Source organism: Penicillium taxi, assembly GCF_028828555.1.
Source record: "Penicillium taxi strain IBT 34144 chromosome Unknown utg000004l_segment0_segment0, whole genome shotgun sequence".
NCBI lineage: Eukaryota > Fungi > Ascomycota > Eurotiomycetes > Eurotiales > Aspergillaceae > Penicillium > Penicillium taxi.
In genome coordinates this window covers 5,242,767-5,256,261 of record NW_026643206.1, presented here as the reverse complement: position 1 = coordinate 5,256,261, position 13,495 = coordinate 5,242,767, and the positions used below count along the sequence as shown (strand labels likewise).

The following is a 13,495-nucleotide window of genomic DNA, read 5'->3' as shown; positions in this document are numbered from 1 at the left end:
TCAAGAAGCGCGGGGGAGGTTGTTTTTGGAATAGTTGCATCTTTTCAGAAATCTTTTTTTTTTTTCGCTTTGCATCCCGACATCGTATCGGTTCATGCATTGGTAATCTAGGAGAATTTACACATTAAATGCAAATCTATCATTTAGATTAGAACGCGGATCCATAAAGGCTCTCAAGGCAGTTGCAAGATCCCCATCATAAGCCTTCAACAGATCTATTGCCAGGGTCTCGTTCAGATCCAGGTTATCGATCTATATGATCGACAGTCAGTCCCTAGCTCCGTAACTTTTGGAATTCCTTTTTGAGTATATGTCCATACCAGAAATGTGACATCTGCGGGATTAATCTTGAAAGATCCCCGGCGCTGTTCTGTGCCATGACCTGTGATGTCTGAGATGTCTAGTCGGCTCATGGCTTTTCCCAGGGCATCCTGGTCTACAGTCAACCAGCCTTGGGGACCGAGTGAGCTAACTCCATTGCTTTGGAAGGAGGAGAGTGCTGCAGCAGCTTTGCGATCAGCGTTAGGGCCAGACATGGTTGTGGCCCTCGAATGATGACACGTCATCACATTTTCTGCCTGATATATGACTTACCGTCAAAGCTCTTATCACCTTATCTACCCCGCATGTACTTACCCTATTCAGAAAGTGACACTCTCTCTAGCCTTGAGTACAAGGCACTAACATGACTCACCGTGAATAACCGACACCAATGGAATGAATCAATTATGTGTTGTTAGCTGCAGTTGTGTGCCCCCTTCTTTTTTCTTCTGACTTTTTTGTATTTTCATAAAACAGCGCACAAGTTGCTGTAGAATTCCCAACTTTGTTAGCTTTTGGTCCCACTTCTAATCAAAGGATCTTGTCCGCCATGCCAGACTGGAGCCCTAGCTGTAAGTTCATCCACGGCAATTGATATACTATTGCTGAAGGCCGGACTCTGACACTTCTTGACTCTTCAATAGCTTGGACCGCCAAGCCCATCAAGCAAGATGTGGTCTATGAAGATAAAAAGGGCGTACAAGACGCACTAGAGAAGCTGCAAAAGCTCCCGCCTCTAGTAACAACACGAGAGGTAGATAAAAATATTTTACAATGAACACTTTCAAGTGTATTATGGCTTATCGAAATATCAGATCAACAATCTCAAAGCCAGCTTGAAAAATGTCGCCTTAGGCAAAGCATTCGTTCTTCAAGGAGGTTCGTCCAACGAATGATGTATGAATTTCAGAACTTTACTGATATACGTGTCTTGATCAGGAGATTGTGCTGAGCTGTTTGACTACTGCACTCAAGATATGATTGAGGCTAAAGTCAAGCTTCTACTGCAAATGAGCTTGGTTTTAATTTGGGGTTCGTCAACAACCACCGGCATCCATAGATGTATATATCATTTACTAACCAGCCTTTCCACATAGGAGCCAATAAGCCAGTCATTCGCATAGCTCGCATTGCTGGTCAATTTGCGAAGTATGTATTTCAGCCACGGAGTAGATATCTTACAAGGACTAACTTTCCTTTAGACCACGATCCAGCCCAACAGAAGTGGTAGACGGAGTGGAAATGCCCTCATTCCGTGGTGATAACATCAACGGTTTCTCGGCAGATGTTGAATCGCGACAGCCAGATCCATCTCGCCTTGTCTCGGCATACTTCCACTCGGCCGCAACACTAAACTACCTCCGCGCCTCGCTATCATCAGGTCTAGCAGACCTGCACTCTCCACTAGACTGGGGTCTAGGCCATGTAATAACCCCATCGATCAAAGAAAAGTACAGTCGAACAGTCAACGCAGTGAAAGACGCACTACGCTTCATGCGCACAGTCGGCATCGACAAAGACCGCGGTATCGAAACCGCAGACATATACACCAGTCACGAGGGTCTCTCTCTCGAATACGAACAAACCCTCACCCGGCTACTCAGAAACCCGGTTACAAGTACTTCATCTGGAGCAATGGCCCAGGCTGCTGTAGAATATTATGCTACCTCGGCACATTTCCTCTGGATTGGCGATCGAACTCGTCAACTTGACGGCGCCCATGTCGAGTTCTTCCGCGGAATAGCAAATCCTGTCGGTATTAAGATTGGTCCGTCCATGGTAGCAGATGATCTGGTCAGCTTGTTAGACGCTGTCAATCCAGCCCGGGAAATCGGGAAAGTCACACTCATTTCACGCTACGGTGCAGGGAAGATCGCGCAGTTCTTACCTGGTCATATTGCCGCTGTACAGGCGTCTGGCCATGTCCCTGTTTGGCAATGTGATCCTATGCATGGGAACACGCAGTCAACTCCATCCGGTATCAAAACCCGCCATTTTACGGATATTCTGTCAGAGTTACGGCAGGCTTTGGAGATTCATCGGGCTGCCGGGTCGTTTTTGGGCGGTATGCATCTTGAGCTAACTGGCGAGGCTGTTACTGAGTGTGTTGGTGGTGCTGCTGGCTTGACGGAAGATGGGTTGGGAGAAAGGTATACCACTTTCTGCGATCCTCGTCTTAACGAAAAGCAGGCGCTGGAGCTGGCATTCTTGGTTGCTGGGTTCTATCGACAGGAGGAGGATAAGTGATGAGGATCTCCAACCCAGGAGATTTGTAGAAGTTGAAAATTTCGGTCTATTCCTTCAAGCGAAGCTCAGCATTTGATATATATTTCTGTATTTCAAACATTCGAAGACTTTATTACCTCTAGGACCACCTGTTTTGACACCTGCGCATACCTACTAGATGTGTCGTCCGAGAAGGTTATTAAATAAAATATATGTTATTTTGAAAAATATTATACATAGAAGTAATAATCGTACAGGTCTATCCCCCGCGTAGCTGCCGCAGCCATGCCAGCCACTTGGTTAAAACGGATAATAGGTGGCACTGGCATTGGCCTCCTCCGCGCCCCATTCGTTCGCATCATCTAGACCCCTGAAGTCAAGTGGACCATCCGGGAACAGGCCCTGGCACGACTGCTTGGGAGGGCATGATTGTTGCACCAAGAGTCGATTGCCAGGCGTACCTGGTCCCGGAGTCAGGCCCAGGGTGTCTAGATCAGCGAAGTTATAATCCGGGACGCGGGGGGTGATGGCGACCTGCGCCTGACTAGAGCGACGCTTAGGTCTAGGGGTAGACTTGCCGTCACTGTAGAAAAGAGTCCCATTCACATTTGTGATTTTTTGAGGGACCATGCTCTTTTTCCGGCGCGCACCGCCGCGAGGCAAAATTGACGTATCTACAGCATATTCTGCCTCGTCAAGCCACTTCCCGGTCTTCTCGCAGCTAGAAAGTTTATAGTTAGCAACAATTAAATTGCGGTAATAGACGATAGCACTTACTCGATGACCCAGCTGCTCTTCACGCACTTGACAAGCCCGCCGGCTTGTTTCACCTTCTCCAAGGTCCGAATGCCTCCATCCTTATAGACGAGGTGGGTGATCCCCACCTTGGGCGGGGGCATATCCCCGGTAGAGTAGATGATGTGACCTGGGTTCCATCTCCACGACTTGCGGACAGTGGCTCCAAGGTTTTCCAAAGCTTCCGTGAATGAGCACGATACATCTTCGCCTGAAGACAGGTGGACATCGACATAGACAATGGCACCGCTCAAAGGGCCGACAGACAAAGCAGGATACTTTGCCTTAGCCTTTGACTGCGAGCTTACAAGTCGCGAGGTCTTATCAGTAGCTGGAAGATCATCTTCTGCCTGGCGACTGCGCTTCGCGCTTGGAGTAGCTTGATCTTCTGGTGAAAGTTCACTTGATGACCGTTTAAGCCGACGTTCAGAAGGGCTGGAGTCCTGCTCTGGCTCTGAAAAAGAAATAAACTGCTCGTTCTGAGGTAAAAGGCTCATAGGCTTGCTACCATCGCTTGTGCGTCTTTTCTGATTTGGCCGTTCAGGTCTTTTGAGTGGTGGCTCTGAGAGAGGCGCCTCCTTAATGTTGCGTTTGCATTGAAGATTCGGAGTCACATCAAGATCAGTGGGCAGCTCGCTTGACTGGTATGGGCTCGAATTTTGCATAGAGTCTGATGAAGGAATCAGAGGTTTTGAGCCTTCACTTTTACGTCGAATGTTGCTCTCAACAGTTGACCGGTCAGGTCTTGTCTGTGTAGACTCAGAACAGCGGCGCTTGGGGTTCGTAATCGCATTAAAATCAGGTGACATTTCACTTGATGGGCGCTTGTAGCGACGCTGGCAAGGGCTCGAATCTTGTACGGGATCTGGCGAAGAGCCAATACGCTCATTTTGAGGCGAATGGTTTGAAAGCTTTGAGCCTTCACTTTTACGTCGAATTTTTCGGTCCTTGTCCATTGAGTGTTCAGGTTTTGAGCGTGCTGGAAGTGAATGCGACGGGCTATTAAAGATATCCGTCTGCTCATTGTCCAGGGGACTATCGAGCAGGCTGTGAAAAGCAGAAGATGGCTCCATGGTAATTTCCATCTCAACTTCCTTGGTGGCATTAAGAGGTGTCGGCTCATCTGAAAGAGGGCTATCAGACAGGCTATGAAAAGCAGAAGATGGCTCCATGGTAATTTCCATCTCAACTTCCTTAGTGGTGTGAAGAGATTTGTGATCAACTTTAGCAGGACTGTCGAATAGATTTTTCAAGCTGTACTCTGGTGAAATGGCTGGTTCAACCTCTTTGGTTACCTTGACAGGTGTGGCATCGGCTTGAGTGTCGAACAGACTGTTCAAGCTGTACTCTGGCGAGGTGGCCGGTTCAATCTCTTTGGTTGCCTTGACAGTTGTGGCATCGGCTTGAGTGTCGAATAGATTGTTCAAGCTGTACTCTGGTGAAATTACCGGTTCAACCTCTTTGGTTACCTTGACAGGTGTGGCATCGGCTTGAGTGTCGAATAGATTGTTCAAGCTGTACTCTGGCGAGGTGACCGGTTCAATCTCTTTGGTTGCCTTGACAGGTGTGGCATCGGCTTGAGTGTCGAATAGATTGTTCAAGCTGTACTCTGGTGAAATGACCGGTTCAACCTCTTTGGTTACCTTGACAGGTGTGGCATCAGCTTGAGTGTCAAATACATTGTTCACACTGTACTCTGGCGAGGTGGCCGGTTCAATTGCTTTGTTTGCCTTGACAGGCGTGGCATCGGCTTGAGTGTCGAACAGACTGTTCAAACTGTACTCTGGCGAGGTGGCCGGTTCAACCTCTTTGTTTGCCTTGACAGGTGTGGCATCGGCTTGAGAAGCAGTGTCGAACAGACTGTCGAAGTTGTACTCTGATGAGATGGCCGGTTCAACGTCTTTGGTAGCCTCCAGAGGTGTCTGGGTGGAAGATTCAGGTGTGTCCTTGGGCGAGAACATCGACGAATTTCTGAAGAAATTGGAAAACTTCTTCGCAGGGCTAGCGAAAAGTGACGATCGCGAGGACGTCGGAGAGGCAAGAGATTCTGAAGATTTCATAGAGATTGCGCCGAGATGACCCTTTCGAGGGGACATCTTTAACGGGGAAGCGGCCGCAAGATTCAACTCGGGCACAGGGGCAGAGTTTGCGCCTTCTCTGGAGACAACACCTCGCCCGATGGAGTACTTGAAAGGGGACGGAGAGGGAGATATTTCAGGTCGTCTTGCCGGGCTGGACATAATTGTGGAGAGTGTGGGGGTTGACACTTTCTCCTTGCCATTCTCATCAACAAGAGAAGAAATTTTGTTGGGTGAAAAATTGACGCGCTTCACAGGAGTGTTGAGAGTATTATTTGGGCCATTTACTTGAGGAAGGGGCGAGGTGATCGCGGGGACCGAGATCTTCATCGACAATTCATCCTCGTCAGAAGAGATGGGAGCGTAAACAGACAAGCACTTCGCAATTCTAGCTGCCGTCTGCGGGGAGAAAGGTCGAATGTCCTTACTTTCGGCAAAAAGTTTTTCTACTGGCGTCTTTGGGGTAACCTTGCGGATCGGTGAAGCATCCAGACCAGCACTGAGTGCGTCAATGACATCAGGCATCTCGATATCCGATTCTCCTTCTGAAGGATCCCCCTCTGAAGGAAGAGATTCTGCGAAACGAACGGTCTTCTTCTTGGCAGGGCCACGCAGAATATTGGAGCGTCCGTGAAATGCATTGTTCGTCGCATTAATAATATCGGGTACTGCGCTCTGTATGGCAGATTTGATAATTTGGCGGGTGGTGGGTGTTTTCACACGAGGGTTCGGGGCGGGCTTGGGTTGGGCGCTAGAAGCAGCGGTGTTGACCTTGGGACGCCCAGGGCGTTTCTTAGGCTCAGAAACGGCAGACTTCACCACTTTTGTGGAAGCAGGGCGCACGCGGGGTGCGGGAGTAACTCGGGGTTCCTCTTTCATCAAAGTATCGAGCTCATCATCGCTGTCTTCCAAGCAGGGAGTTGATTCGACAAGAGAAGCCTTAGTTTTAGTAACTCTGGGCTTCGCAGGTGCCTTGGTGATGGGTTTCGTGGGCTTGGCGTCTTTTGGATTCGCAGCGGCTTTAGTGACCTTAGGCTTCGCGGGGGCCTTGGTGGTCTTAGGTTTGGGTGCAGGTTTCGTAATTTTGGCTTTAGCTGGCGCTTTCGTGACTGTCGCTTTAGCAGGGGCTTGAGCTTTCGCAGCAGCAGAGGTTGTTGTTCTAGTCGCACTGGATCTAGTTGCCGCACGGGAACCAGGCTTCACAGGTGAAGCTGGGAGAACCGCAGGACGCGCCATGGCGGTGAAAGTTTGTATGGATTTGTCGATCGCGGTTGTCGTTAGTAACTGGCGAGTTGAATCATTCAAGCTTATCGCGAGGATAAGAAAGAGTAACTAAGAGGCGCATTCGATGTGAGCCGAAGAAATGTCGCGAGAAAGTTGTGTGGGGAAGAGAAGATGGAGGGGAACAGGTGTGCGCAACGCGAGTTAGCCTGCAGAGCTGACCCACTTTGTTGCCGCGGTGACCAGATCAACGGCCACTACTAGTCCTAAAATGGAATCGAAGTGGAAATGGAAGTAGTCATGTGACCGCTGTCATCGAAATCTAGTATCGATTTATATACATCGTACAAATTTACATCTTGTGCGAATGCTCTCAATTTGTAAGGTTGACAGGTGAGGGATTTGATTTAAATTAAAATTTACAGTGGAAAAAAAGATAAGAAGACGCTGTAATGCATCTGATGCAATCGTTTTTAGAGTAACGTTCAGACCATAGTGAAGAGAGCCACACCAGCTGCCATCAAAGCAGACATCACGGTAGGTACAGCACTGATACCAGCACCATTCGATTCTGCGAAGAAAGTGTCAGGATCAAAGGTATTGGGAGTTGTGGAGTTGGTGGTGCCGTTCCAGCAATAGTCAGTGAAGCACTGAGTACAGATATCGGGGAGCGTGGTGCCGGTACGCTCAAAAGAGCGCTGCAGGATAGCGCAACCGACGCAAGTAGTCCAATTACCATCACGGGTGCTGTTGGCCATAGTTGCGACCTCGTAGCCATTCAGGATAATATCGTCACGCTGGGAATTCTCGTAAGAGAGATCGAAGGTGGACACGTTGGACAAATCCGAGTAGGGGTAGTTGGGGATATAGACGACCAGGGGAGTCATATTGGTCGTGTTGGTGCTGTTGCAGCCGAAGAAGGTAGGACGTGTGTTCAAGCCCAAGTTGACAAAGGTGTTTTGGTCCGGGATGGCAGGGAAAGAGGTGCCGTTGGCGATACCAGTGACGTTTAGGCTACGCTCATAGGTTGCAACCAGAGAGGTACCGTTGGGCCAATAGTAGTCGGTGTCGGCGGATGAATCGACTGCGAATATGACATCGACATTACGCTCAGGCTGAATGAGTCCGTGCAAGGGAATGTTCTCCAGATCCTCACCACCATCCACAACGTTCAACTTGGTCTGGTCTGCATAAGGCGAGGAGTCGGTGTGGTACTGGTAGAAAGGGTTGGGGTCATATGCGGCAATATCATCATCGGCCTTGCTCAGCTTATTAAGAATGCTATCAATGACACTCTTCTCGGTCGTGCTAAGCGAGGTAGTGTTGAGCTCCAGAAGGAACTGGTTGAAGAGAGTCGACGAGGTTCCAATGACGAAACCTGCGCTGTCGAAGCCACGAACGCAGCTGTCGTTGGACGGAATCTTGCCATCGACAAAGCGTGAACCCAGGTACTCCAGAGGAGCGAACCCAAAGATAGTCGGGTCGAACGAGCCAAATTCCCAAGGGTTGATTTCGTAGACAGTAGAGTTACTACCCACAACAGATTCACCGGGGTTACGGCCGTCAGCAACGACCAGAGGCAAGGGATAGTCACCATCTTGGAACGCCGAGGTCTGTGCAATCGATGACCAGGTATAGTCAATACCACCGTCGGTAGCATTAAACATTTGATAGGAGAGTGCGCGACCCCTGTGATGAAAATGTCAGCATGAAGACTGAGTGATAGATTAAGATGACGTACCAAATATCAGTGATCGAAGTGTCGAAGCCAGCGTCACCCTTAGCATCAACAGCCTTAACCAAGTCTACGTAGTAGTCGGCCGAGTCGAGGATCTGTATTAAGCCATCTTTGGGACCCTCAAGAATAGAGTTTCCGAATTGCCATACATTGTCGCTAGCTTGAAGAGCCGAGATGGTGGTGAAGTTGTTAATGTAGATGGAACCTAGCAACCAACTGCCTCCACTCAGGCCGGCGAGGTAGGTTGCTGATTGCAACAAGCCTCCGAGATGACCACTGGTTGAGGCATTCTCAGTTCGGCTATCGAAGGCCTTGATCGCACCAGCACCGTTCATCAAAGCACGGTATCCACCACCAGATACAGCGATTCCGATATTGGGAATGTTTGATGTGTTGCTCGAGTGCTTCTCCAGGTACGACGCGACATCATAGCTACCGACAGTAACATGGCCGAAGAAATCTTTTAGAGCCGAGAGCGCCTTCGGGCGGCGAGTCTTCAGCCAATCGGTCTCATTGGTAGAGAGTGTTGCAGCGCTGCGAATGGTCGGTCGCGTATCTGGGCAAGTGACATTCTTGGGTGCATATCCATCAGGGGCATTAGGAAGGGCACGGCGCGAGATGTCGACGTTCTTTGACTCGAAGGCCACAGGGTTAGGTGCAGCAACTGCGCCTGCAAGATCAATCGAGCCAATAATTAGTTTTATTTATTTTCATGATATTTTATTTCCCGATATATTTTTTTATTTTTCGGTTGGAGTTGAACATTATCGCAACATCAATGTGGAGTCAAGAGGTGTTAAGATGGAGTCGTACCTGGCAAGGCGCCTAGCGCAATGGAACCGATGATCGCAGAAACCTTCATAGTGGAACTACAGCACTTCTTCAATCAAAGAAGATGAAAGAAGGGGGAGAAGGAAACCTGGCAAGGATCATCAATATAAGCTAGGGGTATTGATATTTATTTATGCGCCGGGGCGACCGGAAGAGTGGTCCAGCCATGCCCGGTTTTCTGACCCAGATCTTCTCCTATTTTCAAGGATCGCGATGGAAGTTAGCGTAAGGCAGGTAAGATGGGGCATTCCCATTTTGGGCGGAGCGGAGCTAAAGACAAGGGCTTCACAGGTCACATGTCCAATTTGAGCGGGCCTGCTTATTCCTATTTTAGTATTCAATTCGACATTTTAAGTCTTCCTTTCAGCCTGAGCAGCCTTGTGTCTTATGTGAGCCTAGATGGAATTGTATCGTCGAAGATTACCGTGGGGTTTAATTGGTTATACTAGGTTTTTTTTTTTTTGTTTCTTGGGTGCATGGAATATTGGCATAAAAAAGGCGCAACGGCGTATACGTCATGTCTAACCGTTTTGCTGAGCAACCTTGGTTCGCTATCCTCCGACATCCGTCCTCCGGTTTACATGGGTATTAAATCGAATGTAGATCAAGACTCAAAAGCACCTGGGCAAGCCTGGGTAAGCCTGTGGTAAGTCATAGCATTAGCCCTATAGCAAAATCAGAAAGAATGTTGAGGAACCAGGCACTGGAGATTTGAAGCTGGGCAGCTTGACGGATATAGGATATAGGATATAGGATATAGCCTCCCGGAACGTTCCAAGATTCCATGCCTTGCAAGCCACGTCATGTAGCCTTATACAGACTGACTTGTACTCGATACATCTGATTATGCGAGGAACCTTAGCTGAAAACCTACCTATGTAGTATCACTAGTACCGATTTTAGTTTAAGCCTGCATATGCTTAGCATAGTAATCTCCGTAATCCGTACGGAGGTTGAAGAAGAATCAAGGAAGAAATCCTTAAAATCACCGTATAAGCTTATCAACACTAAAGAGGGTATGAAGTAGAGGTGATAGGGACTACGCGGATCAGAAGATGTGAGCATAACTTGAAAATAATGCATCGCAGCACAATCTAGTTTAGGTTAGCGTTGACCCACCATACTACCAATCATGCCAGATTCACTACGTAAACAGGAAATGTGGATCTTAAAGGAGTAAGTAGGCTGTACTCCATAGATAGATGTATTACAGAAAAAATGATTTAATTTGGGATGCCTTGCCATAAATCTATTTGCGTCTTAGTCAACTTGATCTGAAATTCTGAGTACAGAGTAATGGGAGTCATTTTCAGCCTGGATAATGCAGTGTACCGTTCATTGATGCCTGAAGCTCCACAGATCGGCTACCTAATTTTACTATTGAACAAGAAAACACCGGTTCGTAATATTGGCTTGTTTGTTTCATGATTGGATGAACCCAGATCGTCGCTTCTACGCTCCATACGAGGCGGCATAAACTTCGGACTGAATTAACCCTGGAGAGTGAGAAATAACATGATCATTATTAATCTAGCAACGTTCGCATCGTAACTTATAAGAAAAGTATTATTAAAAATAGCCACTCATTCATCCGTCCTTTCCAGCTCAGAACATCACCCCTTAACAGGACCGACCTCCGCAGCAACCAGCAAGGCGGGGCTAGGTTTCTCATCAGCAAAGACATGGCCCTCGGCCAAGTTGTTAAGCTCATCTTCTTCCTTATCCAGTCCCCAGAACTGCCAGATGAAGCCAACGCCACCAACACCAGCCAGTACGGCGAACAGGCCGTAATTCCACACGAGCAAGGGGTCGGCGGATAGCGGGTTGCAAGCCTCGGCAATAGCAGCTGAAATGGCGTTGGTGAAAAGCGAAATGGCCTGGATGAAGGAACGCATGCTTCGAGGAGCCTTGGAGTAAGCGTACTCGAGAGAAGTGATAGATGCGAAAATTTCAGATAGTGCAATGAGGACGTAGCAGCCAGTCTGGATCCAGACATTCAGAGGAGAGTTGTTGACGCTACCGTCATCGAGGTAACAGTTATTAGCATCATATCCGCATGGCGAAGTCTTGTAGATGTAGTGCTGAACTACGGTGGCCCAGATCATGGCAAACGAAGCCAGCATGAATCCGAAGAAGATCTTCTTGATGGCAGTGAATCGAATGCCCATCTTGCGCAGACCGGGGTACAGTAAGGTGTCACAGATGGGGATGAAGATGATCAGCGCAAACGGATCTAGGTTGTTGATGACATCGTTGGGCACGCCGCCCAGATTCATCGTACCAGCTTGTGAGGTCAGATTGTTCGTCAACTGACCATATGCAAGCCAATAGAGGGGGTACCAGCAGAAGACTGCACAAGCGGCGAATCCACGGCGTACTTCGTCTACAAAGGCGTCATCAAAGGTCATCCACTTGGGTCGTAGGTGCGGTGGGATATTTGAGGGCTTGGCGGTCTCCCAGAGAGTACCGTCATGAGTGCGTTTCCACAACTTCACAGGGTTCCAGTGCCAGCGGTCTCGGAGAGCATATACGAAGGTTAATATAGCCTTGGAGGTCACTGAACCCTGAGGAGGGCTCTGACGATAGCGATTTCGACCCCACCACATGATGAATGGAGTTATCAAGAACATGAGGGTGGGAAGGAGGTATGCCAGCCAGAAACCAACATACTTCTCGGCGTATGCCATACCAATCTGACCAACCAGAGCACCGATGTTGATGAACAGGTAGAAGTAGTGATAGATACGGCTCTGTGTGATAGTTGGGTCGATAATCACACGCTCACCAGAGGGCTCAGTGCGCACTTTGAGATTCACAGCAGGGATCTGCTCAACGACTAGCGCAGAGATGTTAGGTTTAAAGCCACCAGTGCCGAGACCCATGATAATAACACCAAGCATAAACACGCCGAAGCAAGCATTGGTGTTAACAATCACGGGAGGGATAGCGGAGATGACAAGAATGATGTGACCCAGAATGGCAAATCCGATGGACCAACAGATGGTCTTATATCGTCCCCAGTATTCATCAGCAATATAGGCACTGAACAGAGGTACACAGTAACACCAGAAGGTGTTGAAAGTGTTCACACCATTCGCAGTCTGAACACCCTTTCCAAGAGCACCCGATATGCCTTGTGAGGTACCACCACCAGCACCTGTGTTATGATGCGATCCCGCAGGCCCATCGATGGCAGGTAGAGAATGGTTTACAAAGTTGGAGTCTTCGCACATATTGAGGTTGGTTAGCATAATCGTAATCTTTCGAGCGCATTGGTCGCGGTTGACCTACACAAGACCTGGGTTCCGTAGTATGAAAACCGTTCGCAGAGCTCAACAAAAGCGACTGCGTAAACGGCGAGCGGAATAGGTGCAGAGATACGACGCAGCGCGTTCGGACCGTCGAGCTCCTCGGGAGTTGGATCCTCATCACCCAGCGACGCAAGGAACTTGTCTGACACGAGACTCTTCTCGGGTTTATGGGGATCAACATTTGTATCGCCTTTCATGAGAACAACATCCTGGTTGCTCTCTTGGATCTCCATAGAAGAGCGGGAAATCTCCTGGATCGCCATGGTGAAAGGGCGCAGTCCAAAAGGTGAAAGACAGAAAGTATAGATGTGAAGGGGGAGGGAGAATACAAAAGAGGGAAGGTAGTGAAAGCGGCGAGAACTTATATTCTTATCCCGCTACAGACTAATGCACCCTGCATCTGCGGTGTGCAAAATTGAGAAACTACCCGCGAGATATCAGTCCATAAGGATCATAGTTTGGTCATTAGTTCCAATGTTTACCCCAGACTTATCACGCCATTTAGTGGTTATAGTGAGGGTAGATAAGACCAAGAGGCGAATCAATGGTATACATTATGGAACTACGCCGGATGCAACCTTTAGTCCATGTAACTGACTGATAACAAAATTAGACAAAGCGTTATGGAGCAAGTATTTGGGCCAGTCATGTCAAAGCCAACCTTAACTTAAAAACTACGGAATAGTGGGGCCGCACTCGGTTACCAAGGATGGGATCTGAGCACATACTCTATAGGCTAGGGCTAAATAATATTACCTAAGTTTATTATATGCCACGGGCTACAGATCCATTATCAAAGGGAAGTCCGACGGAGGAGCGCGATCCACTGCAGGTATTCTATCAAAAGTGGGTACACGGAGAACTCCGTGGGTGGAAAAGGATCACCATCGGGTTTAGTTCTGTAGATCTTGCCCAATCATATCGTGGAGTTCATAATCAATGATATTTGATTTATGGGAACTCTGAACTCGAAA

The 13,495-nt window shown here is 48.4% G+C and overlaps 5 protein-coding genes across 5 annotated transcripts; 1 reads left to right on the top strand and 4 right to left on the bottom strand.

The window, feature by feature from the left end:
• Positions 1-117: 117 nt before the first annotated feature.
• N7495_006826 (huntingtin-interacting protein K) lies at positions 118-536 on the bottom strand (the record flags this gene model as incomplete). Its single annotated transcript, XM_057209477.1, has 2 exons — positions 118-252; positions 321-536. The coding sequence occupies 2 exons, from the start codon at positions 534-536 to the stop codon at positions 118-120; spliced, it is 351 nt and encodes a 116-aa protein (XP_057063251.1).
• A 335-nt stretch (positions 537-871) lies between these two features.
• On the top strand, positions 872-2,568 carry N7495_006825 (3-deoxy-7-phosphoheptulonate synthase class II; the record flags this gene model as incomplete). Its single annotated transcript, XM_057209476.1, has 6 exons — positions 872-893; positions 966-1,075; positions 1,137-1,200; positions 1,261-1,353; positions 1,419-1,470; positions 1,524-2,568. 6 exons carry the CDS (start codon positions 872-874, stop codon positions 2,566-2,568), a joined length of 1,386 nt encoding a protein of 461 aa, XP_057063250.1.
• Positions 2,569-2,847: 279 nt separating this feature from the next.
• Positions 2,848-6,656, bottom strand: N7495_006824 (uncharacterized protein; the record flags this gene model as incomplete). The annotated part of the gene is made up of 2 exons (XM_057209475.1): positions 2,848-3,268; positions 3,325-6,656. 2 exons carry the CDS (start codon positions 6,654-6,656, stop codon positions 2,848-2,850), a joined length of 3,753 nt encoding a protein of 1,250 aa, XP_057063249.1.
• Positions 6,657-7,126: 470 nt separating this feature from the next.
• N7495_006823 (lysophospholipase family protein) lies at positions 7,127-9,241 on the bottom strand (the record flags this gene model as incomplete). The annotated part of the gene is made up of 3 exons (XM_057209474.1): positions 7,127-8,330; positions 8,383-9,049; positions 9,193-9,241. The coding sequence occupies 3 exons, from the start codon at positions 9,239-9,241 to the stop codon at positions 7,127-7,129; spliced, it is 1,920 nt and encodes a 639-aa protein (XP_057063248.1).
• Positions 9,242-10,823: 1,582 nt separating this feature from the next.
• Positions 10,824-12,784, bottom strand: N7495_006822 (uncharacterized protein; the record flags this gene model as incomplete). Its single annotated transcript, XM_057209473.1, has 2 exons — positions 10,824-12,433; positions 12,502-12,784. The coding sequence occupies 2 exons, from the start codon at positions 12,782-12,784 to the stop codon at positions 10,824-10,826; spliced, it is 1,893 nt and encodes a 630-aa protein (XP_057063247.1).
• Positions 12,785-13,495: the final 711 nt, after the last annotated feature.